This window comes from Felis catus, chromosome B1 (genome assembly GCF_018350175.1).
Source record: "Felis catus isolate Fca126 chromosome B1, F.catus_Fca126_mat1.0, whole genome shotgun sequence".
Lineage (NCBI taxonomy): Eukaryota > Metazoa > Chordata > Mammalia > Carnivora > Felidae > Felis > Felis catus.
In genome coordinates this window covers 40,472,355-40,488,764 of record NC_058371.1, presented here as the reverse complement: position 1 = coordinate 40,488,764, position 16,410 = coordinate 40,472,355, and the positions used below count along the sequence as shown (strand labels likewise).

At 42.1% G+C, this 16,410-nt stretch overlaps 1 protein-coding gene across 5 annotated transcripts in view; it reads left to right on the top strand.

Moving 5' to 3' along the window:
• IKBKB (inhibitor of nuclear factor kappa B kinase subunit beta) overlaps positions 1 to 4,311 on the top strand; it is a 73,283-nt gene extending 68,972 nt beyond the window's left edge. For all 5 annotated transcript variants that reach the window (XM_045055486.1, XM_011281493.4, XM_003984751.6 and 2 more), the window contains 2 exons: positions 1,795 to 1,885; positions 2,932 to 4,311. In XM_045055486.1, the coding sequence (XP_044911421.1) occupies positions 1,795 to 1,885; positions 2,932 to 2,997 (157 nt within the window). In that variant the 3' untranslated portion in view covers positions 2,998 to 4,311. The remainder of the gene's footprint in view (positions 1 to 1,794; positions 1,886 to 2,931) is intronic.
• Positions 4,312 to 16,410: the final 12,099 nt, after the last annotated feature.

The following is a 16,410-nucleotide window of genomic DNA, read 5'->3' as shown; positions in this document are numbered from 1 at the left end:
GATCAAGTTATTTTTTGGCCAGTAACTAGTAGTGGCTTCCCACTCCCCTGGAGGATTCAACCTGAGCCTTTTTAGACATTTACAGCCACCTCAGCCACCGTCTAGGCTGATCCCCAGTTCCCATACAGACTCCTTGCCCTGGCCCAGTGGTTCTCAAAGTCTGATGCAGACCAGCAGCATCAGCAGCATCTGGGCACTTGTTAGAAATGCAGTTGCTGAATCAGCTGCTCAGGGGCAGGGCAGAGCAGTCAGCCTTTCAGAAGCCTTGGCTAGTTTCTGATGCACTCTGAAGTTCCAGAACCTCTGTGGGCTGGTCCTGGGAGGTCCTTCCACCTACAGGACACATCTGCTTCCCTCTCCTCCAATGCCCTGACCACTCACACAGCTCTCTCTTCTTGGACTGCCTTTGGATGTTTTTGTTTCTAGTTCAGTACCATGCAGTTTCTTCAACATCCTCTATGTGTCGGGTCTTAGGCACTGGCAATGGTTAAAATTGTCTGTGTGGGCAAATCTATAGACCAAAAAATAGATTAATGATTGCCTAGGGCAGGTGAGGGGGAGGGTGGGAAGTGACTGGTAATGGGCACAAGGTTTCTTTTTGCATGATGAAAATGTTCTAAAATTAGATTATGGTCAAGATTGTATAATTCTGTAAATATACTAAAACTATCGAATTACACACTTTAAATGGGTAAACTTTATGGTATCTAAATTATAGATAGATCAATAAAGCTATTTTAAAAATCCTGTTCTGGGGCTCCTGGGTGGCTTAGTCAGTTAAGTGTCTGACTTTTGGCTCTCACAGTTCGTGGGTTTGAGCCCAGCATCAGGTTCTCTGCTCTCAACAGATCCTCTGTCCCCATCTCTCTCTCTGTCCCTCCTCCACTCATTCTCTTTCTCTCTCGAACAAACTTTAAAAACAAAACAAAATAAAAATCCTGTTCCTGTGCTTGGGGAATTCATAGCCTATACGTTGTGGTACTTAATTGTACGTGACCTTAGATTGTTAATTCTCTCCCCAACCTACTGTGAGCTTGAGGATAGTAACCAGGTCCTGTGCCCCTTACATTGCCCTTTGGAGCTGGCCCTAAACCTTCAACCTAGTTGGTAGCTACGTGGAAGAGGCTGAGCAAAAATGTGGCCTGTGTTCCTTCCATCAGAGTGTAATGCTTTGTAAGGTGAGTGGATTTCCAAGGCACTGTCTTCCTAGATTTGGCATTTTCCCTCCAATGATATCCTGGAAGCCCTGGGAAAGTCGTCCTGGGAGCACAGGCTGTCCGTCCATGTCCTAGAGCTGAGGCTAAAATAGGACAGCGGCTTATTATACCTTTCCCTTTCTCCCCATGGCCGTTCACGACAGGTACATTTCTTATCCTGGAAAAAGAGAAAGCAGTTTAAATGAAATCAGTTCCCAGAACTTGCTTTTTCACAGATCTCAAGGAACTATGGAAATGGTGAAATTACGTGGTCTGTATATTTTTTTTCTATTTCAAAAACTGGAAAACAGGTGATTTGTGAGGTATCTTTAGATTTTGGCAGTTTAGAGAGAATTAAATTCAATTATCTGAAGTAAAAAGAGATCTGCTTGCTCTTTCACATTGTGAATGGTAACACTTATGGCTGAGTGTGGGCTTCTGAAAAATGCTTAACTAGATGAAGGAGATTACTGTGCTTTACGACACTCAGCATCAAAATAATTGTAACTTCATTTTTAAAATCTTGTCAAAATCCCTGTAGCATTATCTCTGAAAATTCACATTGACCATTTTCTAATAATCTGATCATTTTCCTTAGTGAAGAACTGGTGGCTGAAGCACACACGCTCTGCACCCAGCTAGAAAATGCGATGCAAGACACCATCAAAGAGCAGGACCAGAGTTTAAGGGTAATGGCCTGTGTGAATCCGACATATTCCGTGTCCTTTCTCCCCACGGCAAGCCAGAAAAAGAAAATGCAAAGGCAATCCAGCGTTTCCTCCATCTCAGTATATGCTTATGCTTTTCTAGTACAGACTTCTTATTCAGAGTAACGCTAACAATTATTGAATGGGTATGAGTATACTATGTGCATTATCTCATTTAATCCTTGTAACACTTAATTTTGATAAGGGAGGTAGCATCATTCTGAGAAGGTCTTTCTCTCCCTGTGGTTTTTTTGTAGCACTGCTGAGCATCTGTGTGCATGGAGGTCTGGGGCTAAAACAAGGACCTGTCACAGCCCCGCCTCTCAGGGACTCAGAGCTTAGCAGTAGGTAGTACTACTTATAGGGAAACTAACCTGATGAAAAACTGGTCAAGATACAGGTACATTTATGGCAAAGGTTCAGAGATGCTAAGCCATTCCTCAGATCTTAAAAGGCCCTTTCCTGCCAATACGGTGACCTGCTAGCCTCCCCCTAACTTCTCAGTTTCCAGAAGAATCAGAGAGGATACCACTACTAATTATAATCACTTCTTATTTATTCAACTGTCCGTCTCTGGTTTAGGGCTTTTGCTATCTTTTATTTCTGCCCGTCCTCCTTCTGACAGCGTGTATTTTGATCATTTCACTGCTTATTTGCACTCCTACCAGAGAAATAGGAAGTCTTATCAGGCCGTTTCACCTGGTAGGGTTGGAAACTGGTAGCTGAGGTTAGCTCTTGGTACCACCTACCCACGGTCAGAAGTGCTATGAGCCACAGGTGGTACTAAAACTGCCTGTCTAGTTTCCATAGTCCCGGAATCTGAGGGGCTTCAAGCTAGGCCAAAGGAAAGTTCCCTTACGGTTGTGAAAATGTAGCTTTAGCTCGAGAGTACCCTGCAATAACAAGACTGTTACTAATGAGAGGATTTAAATTTCCTTCTAAATTGTGCTGGTCGCCTCCTGAGGAAGACAAACAATCCGAGGTGTATTGGTGGCCACTGTATTTTTAACATGCCTGTTGACTTTCAGTCTCTAGACTGGAGCTGGTTACAGACGGAAGAAGAAGAGCAGAATGGCCTGGAACAGGCCTCTTGACTGTGTGGGTGGCCTTGACCACCTGATGGGACTGCCTGCCCTGAGGCCCTCCCATGGTGGCCCCCGCTGTCATGATGTCCCAGCAGTCTTCGGCACCCAGGCAAAGATCTTCTCACTTCCCCAGGAGTTGTGACATTCACCGTGGGCCAGGGCTGGCGTCCTCTGCAGGCACCGCCAGCAACTTGTCTGCACACTGGAAGTCCTGCGTCTTGGAGGCTCAGCAAACACTGCTGCCAAGCATGAGCATTTAGGGAGACCAAGCCACTGCAGCTGCTTCCTCTGGTCTGGAAAAAGTTCTCAAAGTACTTTGCCCCACAGATCACTGGACAAATGTCCAACATGACTCTTTCAGGACAAACTGTGGAGGACGCTTGGTGTCAGCCTGCCCTCTCCTGACCCCTCCTGATCTCCAGAGGTCCTGATCCGCCTATCCTCACAGCTAATGTTTCATCTGGATTTGGAACTAAACAGACTTTTAAATTGTAGACTTGGCATGGCCCCATCCTTTCTCTTCCTCTTTTCATTTCACTGCTGCTAAAATTTCCCTTTTACCCACTACTTTGGTGGTCGTGCCCCCGTTGGCAAGGTCGTAGGTGAATGCCAGCTCTCCCCATCTGTAGCCCTTTCAGCCACAGAGTGACCTGCCAGCACCAGGTCAGAGAGCAGCTTCCTTCCTTCGGGTCCCGGAGACTACCTGCGAATGAGCTCTTGTGCAGAAGAGCAGAAGAAAAGGGTATCTGTCAACCACAAGTCTGCTGACCCCTGTGCCCACACCTGTCCCTGCTCAGACACATCTATGTGCGGTGGTGCTGGGATGGGGGAGCGCCTGTTTCTCATATCATCTAGCAGTATTATTAAATTGACTTATTTAAAAAATAGTTTCCATATTTTGCAACATGACTCAAGCATTTATACTGGGTTCCACAACCTGTTTTTGGCAATATTTATGGTCAGGACTTAGGAACTCAAAAACCAGCTTAATGGAAAATGTTATAAAATTGAATAGTGCCTGGATCTGATGTTGTCTTAGCACCAGCACTGCTTCTTTGACATTTCACAAAAGTTCTTTATGTTAAAAGCAGGAAAACAAAACGAGTTTAGATGATCACAAATAGGCGAGTTTGGTCAGAAAAGAAAGTTGGAATAGGAGGATTTTACAAACTGGCTTCCATGGAAACAGTACAAAGGGTTTCAGGGTCAAGTACATTTAGGAAATGCTTCATGCTTTAATTGCCTCTTGGAGATTCCCATTGTACACTGGCATAGTAAAGTTTCTGAGAGTCCTACAATAATAAACTGGCTTAACTGTGTAAATCTACTGTTTGCCAAATGCCTTTGACAGCAGAGCCGTTTTTCCCCCATGTGAGTGTAACATTTGAGACAGCATGATTTTGGAAACACTGGTGAGGAACATAGTGGGAAATAAGACCAGAACGGGAGGCTGCGATGGAGCCAGACTGGGGAGGGAATGAATGTGAGACTAAGGGTTATGGGCTTCACTGAAGAATTTTAGCAAGAAAATGACATCACCAAAGCAATGGTTTAAAAAGGCTAACATAGGGGCTCCGGGGTGGCTCAGTGGGTTAAACGACTCTTGGTTTTGGCTCAGGTCATGATCTCACGGGTTCGTGAGTTCGAGGCCCACATCAGCTCCACACTGACAGTGCAGAACCTGCTTCGGATTCTCTCTTTACCTGTCTTCCCCCACCCCAAATAAATAAATAAACTTTAAAACATTTTTCTTTAATATTAAAGGAAAAGACTAACTGGAATATGCTAATTGATTTAAAAAAGTGAAAACCGGGAGATAGGACTTGTCCTTCCAAAATGATAAGGTAAATGTACTTTCCCCTATTCCTCCCTTTAAGTATGGCTGAAACCTGTCAACATTATCTATAAACAAATAGAGGAAGACTCTGAAAGGTAGAAGCCAGCAGACCATCTAGGGACCTTGGACCTGAGGAAGGACATGGTGGGGAGTTCTGTGGGCTTTGCTTTTGCCTCATCTCTCCCCAATCGGGTTATGGAGAAGCCACCCCAGAGGCACGACTGAGGAGACTGGCTCCCTCTAGCGGTATTAGATTCCCAGGGCTGCTGTAACAGATGGCCACAAACTGCAGGGCTTAAAGCACCAGAAATTTGTTCTCTCAAAGTTCTGGAGGCCAGAAGTCTGGAATCAAGGTGCTGACAGGACAGCGCTTCCTCCAAAGGCTCTAGGGAGATTCTGTTCCTTGCTTCCTCTAGCTTCTGGTGAGTCCACTTGTGGCTGCATTTCTGCCTCCATGGTCACATTGCCACTTCATCTTCTGTCTGTCATCTCTCTCCTGTGTGCCTCTTATTAGAACCCTTGTGATTGAATTTAGGATCTGCATAATCCAGGGTAAGCTCGTCTTCTCAAGACCCTTAATTTAATATGTTTTACCATGTAAGGGGTTTAGGGTGTGGACATTTCTTCTAGTGGGGGGCACCATTTAACCCACTACAATCTATCCCCTCAAAATTCATGCTCATCCCACATGTAAAATGCATTTACCCCATCCCAACATTCTCCAGTCTCAACCCATTACAGAACTAACTGCACAACCAAAATCTAAATGTCAGCTCAGAAATCCTGAATTTCATCATCTTCATCACTTTTGAGGAGACTTTGCATGCTCCATCCTGGCTCCAAAGTCCTCTTATCTTTGGGCCTGTGAAACTAGAAAACAAGGTAGCCCCTTCCAAAATAGAATGGTGAGATACACATATAATAGACATTCCCATTCCAAAAGGAAGATACTGAAAGGAATAAAGGAGTTATCAGTCTCAAGCTAGCTTGAAATCCAGTTGGCAAATTCCATTAGGTTTCAAGTCTTGAGAGTAATTCTCTTTTGCTTGAGACTCTGCCCACTGGGCCCAAGCCAGCTCCATAGGCCTCTCGAGTTTGTGCCCACAATGACACATGAGCCTCTGCTTCTGTGCCCATTCCTCCAGCTTCTGCCTTTGTATCCACGGCTCTGCTCTCTGAATCATTCTTTTTCTTGAAGGCTAGCACATGTTTACAACTGAGTGACTCTGTCAACCATTCCTTGCCCACAGAGTTTCAGAAGTCCAACAGACATCTCTCTTCATCCTCTCTGCCCCTTTCCATCCAAGCTGGTTTCTGTGATAGTCTCAAAACTTTTGTGGGTCTCCTATGTATGTCCTGTGGGTCCATACCATTAGAAAAAAGGTCCACAGATCTTTCTTGGGCAACCCCATCTCTGGTCCTGGCTTCTGCTGCAATGATTGAGTGGGTCTCTGAGTCACACACATAATCTCTTCAGCAAACGTTGTCCAGCTGCACCCTTCGCCTACTCTGCAGAGGATGCTTTCCCAACAGTGAATTTCTTCATTTTAGCACCTTTGCAATCTGGATAGGCTGAGAGCCTTGCAAATCATCCAGTGCTGGTTCTTTTTTTTTTTCCTACAGTCCTTTCTTCAATTTATTTCCTTCCTTTGGCATTTTACTATGAGCAGCAAGGAAAAATCAGGCTACACCCTCAACACTGTGCTTGGAAATCTCTGCAGCTAAACATCCAGGTTCATTGCCTACAAGTTTTGCTTTCCACATAATGGCAGAACACAATTCAGTCAAGTAACATTCCTATTTCTACCAACATTCTGTCAATGATATATGTGTTCTCTAAGGTGATAGAAGAATTTTCTACCATGCACCTCACCTTCTGAGCCCTCATCAATGTCTTTAATGTCTGTTTTTATCACCAGTAGTCTGTCTAAAATAACCTGGGCTATTTCTACAATAACACCTCAGAATTCCTCTAGTCTCCATCCATTATCTAATTCCAAAGCCACTTGCACATATTTAGGTATTTGTTATAGTAGCATTCTACTTCCCAGTACCAAACTGGAGCAAATTACCACAAACTGGGTGGCTTTAAACAACAAAAATATATTCCCTTAAAGTTCTAGAGGCCAGAAGTCAGAAATTAAGATGCTGGCGTGGCTACACTCCCTTCAAGGTTTCTAGGGGAGACATGTTCCTTTCCTCTTCCAGCTTCTGCTGGCTCTAGGTGATCCTTGGCTTATCGGTACATCTGACCAGTTTCTGCATAAATAGTTATATTGCCTCCTTTTCCATTTATCAAATCTCTCCTGTCTCTGGAGACAGGACCCATTGGATTTAGGACCCATTCTAATACTTTGGGATAGCTCCTCTTCTCAAAATCCTTAATCACATATTTTGCCATATAAGGTAATACAGGTTCTGGGAATTAGGTCATGAACCTACTTTGGTGGCGGGGGGGAGGTCACTGTTCAACCCATTACACTAGTCAAAGAGCTAGGACAGGGGCAGCCTAGGAACACAGAAAATTTTTAAACAATAACCACTCAATTTCAGTTAACACTACAGAAAAAAAAAAAAAAATGTCTTACCTCTGCTAGAAAGACCAGATAGGAAGCTTAAACTTCACCAGGTGAGGAACTGGGACTTTCACTGGTGCTAAGCAGTAACAACGTCTCCCCTGCCACCCATTTCCAACATCCCGCTGGGTTAAATAGAGACCAAATGGGGAACAGTAAGGAGGCACCTTGCCCCTTCCAACCAAGTTGGTATTGGTGGAGTAATGAAGAGCCCTTCCCACTCAGGTGTCAGCAGAAGCCAAGTGGGAAGACTGGGCTTCCACTCGCCCTTGGTAGAAATGAGACAGCACTCTGCTTTCCCCACTGGAATAATGTCAGAGCAGACCTGCTAACACAGAAGAATTAAATAAAATCCAGAGTCTCATCACCTGAAATTCTGATGTCCAGATTTCAATCTAAAATCACTCATCATACCAAGAATCAGGAAACCTCAACTGAGAAAAGATAAGACACTGAGGTGGCAAAAATTTAGAATCATCTAAGAGGATTTTAAAGCAACCACCATTAAAAAATGCCTCAAACACTAATGACCTTGCTTGAAACAAATGAAAAATTACAAAGTCTCGGCAAAGAAACAGAAGATGCGAGGAAGAACAAAGTGAAAATTTTAGAACTGAAAAAGACAGTAACAAGTAAAAATGTCAATGGGGAGGGTCAACAGCAGAATACAGAGTGATAAACCAGTGAGCCTGAAGATAGAACGGAAATTTCCCGATCAAAACAACAGAGAAAACAAATTGGAAAACATAACAACAGAGCCTCAAAGGCCTGTGGGAGTGTACTAAAAGAGCTAATATTGATGTCATTCAAATCCCACGAGGAGAGAAGAAAGAGGGTGTGGTTGAAAAGTAGTCAAAGTAGTAGCTGCAACTTCCCCAAATTTGGCAAAAAACAAAACTAAAACACCTTATATATTCAACAAGCTGAGCAAACCCCAAACAAGATGAACTGACACAAAGAAAGAAATCCACACAAACACATATAGTCAAGCCTCTAAAAATTAAAAACAAAGGAAAAAATGTGTAAGTCTCCAAGACATGTATTTTACTTTTGAGGGAATAAGGTGTTAGAAATTATTTGAATGACAGTGGATTTCTTATCAGAAACGAAGGAAGCCAGAAGAAATGACATGATATTTTTCAAGTGCTAGAAGAAAAGAACGGTCAACCCCGAATCCTTTTCCAGCTAAAATATACTAGAGGTACACTCAAAAATGTCATCTGAATGAAGGACAAGTCATGAAATTCTCAAATGAAAGAAAAGAGAATTTGTAGACAATAGACATGCCCTAAAAGAATGACTAACTGAAGTTCTTTAAATACAAAAAAACATGATAAAAGAAGGATTCTTGGAATTTCAGAAAAGAAGGAAGAGGGGTGCCTGGGTGGCTGAGTCAGTTGAGCATCTGACTCTTGATTTCAGCTCAGATCATGATCTCATGGTTCTTGAGTTTAAGCCCTGTGTCAGGCTCTAACTGACAGTGTGGAACCTGCTTGGAATTCTTTCTCCCCCAGTCTTTCTGTCCCTCCCCAGCTTGTGCTCTCTCTCTTTCTCATAATAAATAAATATTTTGGGGGAAAAAAAAGGAAGGAAGAATAAAATAAGGAGTAAAAATATGGATAAATACAATAGACTTTACTTTTCTGGAGTTTTCTAGACTATGTTTGATGGTTGAAACAAATATTATGACATGATTTGATATGGTTCCCAATCTATGGAGAGGAAATATTTAAGACAAATTTATTATAAATAGAAGAGGGTAAAGGGATATAAAGAGAGGCAAGTTTTCTCTACTTTTTTTTTTATATATATGAAATTTATTGACAAATTGGTTTCCATACAACACCCAGTGCTCATCCCAAAAGGTGCCCTCCTCAATACCCATCACCCACCCTCTCCTCCCTCCCACCCCCCATCAACCCTCAGTTTGTTCTCAGTTTTTAACAGTCTCTTATGCTTTGGCTGTCTCCCACTCTAACTTCTTTTTTTTTTTTTTCCTTCCCCTCCCCCATGGGTTCCTGTTAAGTTTCTCAGGATCCACATAAGAGTGAAACCATATGGTATCTGTCTTTCTCTGTATGGCTTATTTCACTTAGCATCACACTCTCCAGTTCCATCCACGTTGCTACAAAAGGCCATATTTCATTTTTTCTCATTGCCACGTAATATTCCATTGTGTATATAAACCACAATTTCTTTATCCATTCATCAGTTGATGGACATTTAGGCTCTTTCCATAATTTGGCTATTGTTGAGAGTGCTGCTATGAACATTGGGGTACAAGTGGCCCTATGCATCAGTACTCCTGTATCCCTTGGATAGATTCCTAGCAGTGCTATTGCTGGGTCATAGGGTAGGTCTATTTTTAATTTTCTGAGGAACCTCCACACTGCTTTCCAGAGCGGCTGCACCAATTTGCATTCCCACCAACAGTTCAAGAGGGTTCCCGTTTCTCCACATCCTCTCCAGCATCTATAGTCTCCTGATTTGTTCATTTTGGCCACTCTGACTGGCGTGAGGTGATACCTGAGTGTGGTTTTGATTTGTATTTCCCTGATAAGGAGCGACGCTGAACATCTTTTCATGTGCCTGTTGGCCATCCGGATGTCTTCTTTAGAGAAGTGTCTATTCATGTTTTCTGCCCATTTCTTCACTGGGTTATTTGTTTTTCGGGTGTGGAGTTTGGTGAGCTCTTTATAGATTTTGGATACTAGCCCTTTGTCCGACATGTCATTTGCGAATATCTTTTCCCATTCCGTTGGTTGCCTTTTAGTTTTGTTGGTTGTTTCCTTTGCTGTGCAGAAGCTTTTTATCTTCATAAGGTCCCAGTAATTCACTTTTGCTTTTAATTCCCTTGCCTTTGGGGATGTGTCGAGTAAGAGATTGCTACGGCTGAAGTCAGAGAGGTCTTTTCCTGCTTTCTCCTCTAAGGTTTTGATGGTTTCCTGTCTCACATTTAGGTCCTTTATCCATTTTGAGTTTATTTTTGTGAATGGTGTGAGAAAGTGGTCTAGTTTCAACCTTCTGCATGTTGCTGTCCAGTTCTCCCAGCACCATTTGTTAAAGAGGCTGTCTTTTTTCCATTGGATGTTCTTTCCTGCTTTGTCAAAGATGAGTTGGCCATACGTTTGTGGGTCTAGTTCTGGGGTTTCTATTCTATTCCATTGGTCTATGTGTCTGTTTTTGTGCCAAAGTTTTCTCTACTTAAAATGAATTCATAAGGTGACACTTTAAACTCAAGCATCAAGTAAACTGATAAGATTACATATGTAATATGATATCTACAGCAACCACTAAAAAAAGCTACACAAAGATATACACTTGGAAACACTATAGATAAATCAAAATGAAAACTTTTTAAAAGTTGATTTGTTTTGAGAAGAAGAGCATGCATGCTGGATGGGAAGGGGCAGAGAGAAGGAGAGAGAAAAATCCCAAGCAGGCCCAACACAGGACTCAAACTCACGAACCCTGAGATCATGATGTGAACCAAAATCAAGAGTCAGATGCTTAACTGATTAAGCCACCCAGGCGCCCCTCAAAGTGAAAGTTTTAAAAATGTTTACATAACGTTAAGGAAAGCAGGAAAAAGAAAACAGACAAAGCACCAAGAATAAGCAGGAAACAAAAAATTAAATGGCATATTTAAGCCTTAACACATCAATAATTATATTAAAGGTAAATAGCACGAATAGAAGGTACTGGTGGAAATGGAAAGAGGGTGGGGAATGTGAGTGATATGAACATTTAGTAACATATTCTATGTATATAAGTGCTTAGTACAAATTGACAATACTCTATTTGCTAGTCAGCGGAGTGCTGGTTTTATCTCTATCCTTTGCTTCTGGACCCATTCTAATTAATAAATATAAGGTAGCAACTCCTTTTCCCTTCATGTCATCTTGACTCCAATTTACGTGAAATTAAAAAATTTTGAAAACAAAGCTATTATGGCATATAATTTGATGTCCCCATTGATAGAATTTCCTAGAAAAGTGTCGTTCAGTAGAACGTTGTGTGATGATGAAAATGTTCTCATCTTCAACGACCAGTAGGTAGGTAGCTACTAGTGACACGTGAGTGGTGAGCACAACTAAGGAACTGAATTTTTACTTTATACTTTTTATTGGATTTCATTTTAAATGTTCATGGCCACATGTGACAAGTGGCTCCTGTATCAGACAGAGCAGTTTTAGAAGAAAAACACGGTCTTTAAAAGCTGCATTTGGAACAGAACCAGCATTTATGGATTGGCTAGTATCTGCCAGGCAATGAAACAACTTTACTTAAAATACGCGTTTCATCAACTCTAAAAAGCACATTTTTTCTCAGTGGGATATGTCTTTGAATGTGTGGCATGTCACAGATAAAGGGGGTCAGGTGGCAGTTGTGTCTGTTGTCATTTACTTGTGGGAACTTGGTCCTAGCTGTCTCTGCGGAGCTGTATCCCTTTGGTATCACCCATGTGGAGTTGAATTGCCTTTTAAAATCTCTTCAGAAAGATTTCCCTTTTGGTTTGATTTGAGAAATTTACCGTGTACCCAGAAAGGCATAAAACCAGCAGTGAGCATAAATCTGACATGGTCAAATGAATACTTCTTGAGGAGATATGAGCATAATTCGTTTCAAAGTGACAGTCACATTCTTAGGGGTTCTAAGACAAGAATATACCTATGGGTAGGTGAGGCTGTCTATTTGTCACTGAAATACGAGCAAAAGGACTGCTTATCACGTGTCCAGCAATGTCACTGAACGCAAGAGAAATTGCCAAATCCCTCAGAATAGCTGGAAAAATTCAAAGCAACAAGAGGCTTTGTGTGTGACTAATCCATTTCTCATCCAGGATTATAGTTAAGACATTGTGCCATAGTTTAATTGATAGCATTTTTTTCTTAGCGGTACATAAAATTATGGCCTTTCTTACAATTTAGTGGGTTTAAGATTGTTAAAAAAATATATATATATATATAGTCTTCTATAGTCCTCACAATCCTAATGAAGTAAGTGCTATCATTATCTTCATTTTGTCCATGAGGAAACAGAGGCATGGAGCGGTTTAATAAGGTTAAATTAAATCTGACCTTCTTGAGAGGGCCAAGAGGTCTCCCAAAAGTGACTCTTCATCCTGGAGGGGCTGTAGGAGTGGGCAGAAGTCTCACTGCCTCCCGGTTTGTTGGAATGATGGCCCCCATGGGGTGTTGTGCTCCTGCACAAATTCCTGTGCACTAATGTCAGGATGTTCAGAGGTTTTTAAAAACTTATTTATTATGGAGATTTGACAAATATACAAATACAGACAAAATCATGTAGTAAAGTTCTATATTCTAATCGCCCAGATTCAAATTTATCCATGCATGGTCAATCATATTATTTCCTCACCAGCTGTCTTATGAATGAAGAAAATCTCAGCCATCGTAACATTTCACCCATATGGATTTCAGTATGTACCTCTAAAAGCTTAGCCCTTTTCTTGTTGTGATTTCAACATAACTACAATACCACTTTCACAATTCTTTCATTCAGGATCCAGTCAAGGGAATGAAACTACACAGCAATTTTAACAAGGAAAGTTTCATTTAACAGGGAATTGGCTTCTAACGGGTAAAGAAAACTAAAAATGCAGGAATAGCTAGAAAAGAATAGCCACTACCCCAATGGCTACAGAAGTCCCACCCCACCCCCGAGGCTGAAAGCCAGACATCATCAGAGAGGGTGTGGCCGTGGCCTGCCACTGCATGATGGAGAAGTTTCTAGAGGCCCCGAGTTGGCAGACTTAGGAAACTGCTCTCTGGCACAGTGTAGGGTGGGGGGCAGCTGTCCATTGGGAGGAACTGCACCCCACAACTCACTGAGAAACTGCCAACAGGAGCGGCACAGCACCTGTAGGGTGCCAGGGGAATCTTCCTGCTGGTTCCACACACTTTAGGAGCTGCCCATAGGATCCCACCAGTGTCCTTCCAGTGTTCCCTGTGGCAAAGTTTAAAATTGTGCCAGGTGGCAAGGGAGAGATGTTCCAATATCAAAAAAAAAAAAAAAAAAAAAAAAAGACAATGAAGGATGGATTTGGAATTAAGAGGCAATAGATTGGTAATCAGCACAGTCCACCCCTGTGACTACTCAGCTTCCGTATGCATCCTTCTCCATACATTTAAACTTCCATGCAGCAACTAAGCAACTCTGTTTCCACCCAACAAGATACAGCTACCCTTCATAGAAATGAAAATGTCTCCCCTTTTCTCCCCCACTCAAAAGATGCACAAACCCAACAGTCACTGTATCCATCACTAGCCATATGAACTACTCCCTAGATTCAGTCACACTAAGTTGTAAAGTTTATCTTCAACAACCTGCATATGAAATAGCATTGGGAAGGAGGGGAGAGAAGAAAATGGATAGCATATGCAAATAAGCACATATATAATAAACGGAAAGAAAATACACAAAGTCACTGCCGTCCTTGTTTCTGTAAGTGATCTGTGTCTCCCATGCGCCTGTAACTGATAGCTACAGGTTTATCTTCCCACTACCCATTCATATGTCCCCTGCCGTCAGCCACAGGCTCAGCTAGTCAGGATTCTTTTTCAGGTGTAGTGATATAAATTTTCATCCCTAAAGGATCCAAGTCCAAAATTGTACAGACTTTTTTTGTTTTTGCTATAATTTTGCATTAATCTTAACGATTGCACATGAATATGCCAAGCGAAGCCCCAGAAAACCCCCTGGTTTCAGGCGTAGCCCTCATTGCCCTGATTGTGTAGCAGAAACTCAGTTTCTCCTTGGCAATCAAGGTCAATCTTTCTAATCAGTAGTAAACTCTTTTTTGGCCTTTTGGCTCAGTGGCATGGGAACCCAAAATGGCCAGGTGCAACTTCCTGTCCCAATTCAATGGAATCATTGTGGTGCTACTGGTTGAAGTATCCACCCTCCACCCTGCATCCCTTGATCACTAAGACCTCCAGACAAGCAAAGCTCAAGATTGCCAGTGTGGGAAGCCAAAATTTTGCAAGTGGGGTTTGTATTTGTAGTGAGAGAAGTCACTCCTACTGTCACCCCCTTTTTTTAATGTTTATTTTTTGAGAGAGAGCAGGGGAGGGGGGCAAGGGAGGGGCAGAGAGAGAGAGAGACACACACACAGAATCTGAAGTAGGCTCCAGACTCTGAGCTGTCAGCACAGAGCCTGATGCGAGGCTCGAACCCACGAAGTCTAAGATCATGACCTGAGTCGAAGTCAGATGCTTAACCAACTGAGCCACCTAGGCACCCCCCTACTTTTATCCTTTGAATCCCAGACCTATGTATTATCACTATGGGGAGATAGCGTCATATAATGATTTCTGATTCAATGTAGAGACTGCATCCTGTAAGACAGAACCCCATCTTTTTGGGATGTTGTGTGCCAACTGATACTGTAACCATGTCTTCATTAAGCCATTCCAATTTTAGTTATCCCAGCCACTTCTGGATGATAGGGTATGTGGCTGCACTTCTTTTGCTATGAAATGAGTTCTTTGATCAGAATGCTTTAGGGATTGCAGTTCTGTGAGCCCACAGATGGTGGTGCAAGCAGAAGCAGACAGAGAAGGCAAATCCATGTCCCAAATATGTATGTATTCCAGCAGGAAATGATAAGGATAAACATCTGCTCCTTCCAATATAATCAAACTACCCTTATTTGGCTGCCTTGTTTCCTGGGCGATTGTGTCAGATTGGGGGATAGTGTTAGTCACTGTTGGCAGATAGAGGAAGTATACATTGTTGAACTTGTAATGGATGCATAGCCTCCATCCCTGTCACCATGGCTACTGTGTTCATGGCCTATTGAGTAAACAATGGGATGATGGGGCAAAAAGCCTGGCATCCACTCACCATGTAATTTTGCCAGCCTTATTATCAAGAGCCTCCTGTACAGTGGATGTCCTTTGGTAAGCATTCACATGAGACACAAATATCTTCAGTCTATGTCCATTCTGAGAGGTTTATCCACATGTCTCTTCTCCAGCAATCTTTGAATACTGTCCTCTGCAAGTCCTTGAGCATTCAGCCAATCCATCAGAAACAGTTCATGAATCTGGCCATCTCTTATTCCAGACAAAGTGGACAAACACTGTATGGTTCAAAATTCTGCACACCAAGAGGACTCTCCTTCACTACCGTGCTTCAGTGCTACCCCTGAGTGGAGCTGTGTCACTGCAGCTATTTACTTTCAGGTGGCACCAGCATGTCATGTAGAGCCACCTGTAAACCAGGCAACAGTTTCTCTTCTTTAGTCAACCTGCCATAATGAATATCCTTAACATGCCACAGACATGGCTTTAGAGAGAGGAAACAAAGCAACATCAGACAGTGTTGAGGGGTCTGAGACACCAGCTCATGTCATTTACTTATACCTTTTGGATCTTCCCTCCCAGCCAATTACCCTTATCATCAAAGAGGACAAGTATTTTGACCTCTGTCACCATAGATTAGTTTTGGCTCCTTGAATTTCATATATTGTCACTTAAGTCATTTTTCAATATGTTTTATTTCTACAATTTCTTTTTTGTTGTTGCCAACAGAGAATTAATGTTTGTAAGTCAACCATGTATCTGGGAATCTTACTGAACTTTTATTAGTTTCAACAGTTTATCTTAATTCTATTGCTTTATTCTGTGTAAGAATTATGCTTAGCTGCACATAATTATGGTTTTGTTTTTTCTAGTACTAATACCTTTACTGTTTGCACAATTGTGATGAGAGTGGACATCCTTGCCCTCTTTTGAGACTAAAGTTTCTCTGTCAACAATTATGTTTACTGTGGGCTTCTGGCAGAATCTTTATCAAGTTAAGGATATTTTCTACTATTCCAGTTTTCTGAGTCCTTTTAAAGTCACAAAATGAGGGGCACCTGACTGGGTCAGTCGGAAGAGCATGTGACTCTTGATCTCTGGGTCATGAGTTCAAGCCCCATGTTGGGTGTAGAGACTACTTTAACAAAATAAATAAAATAAAATCACAAATTGGCTTGAACTT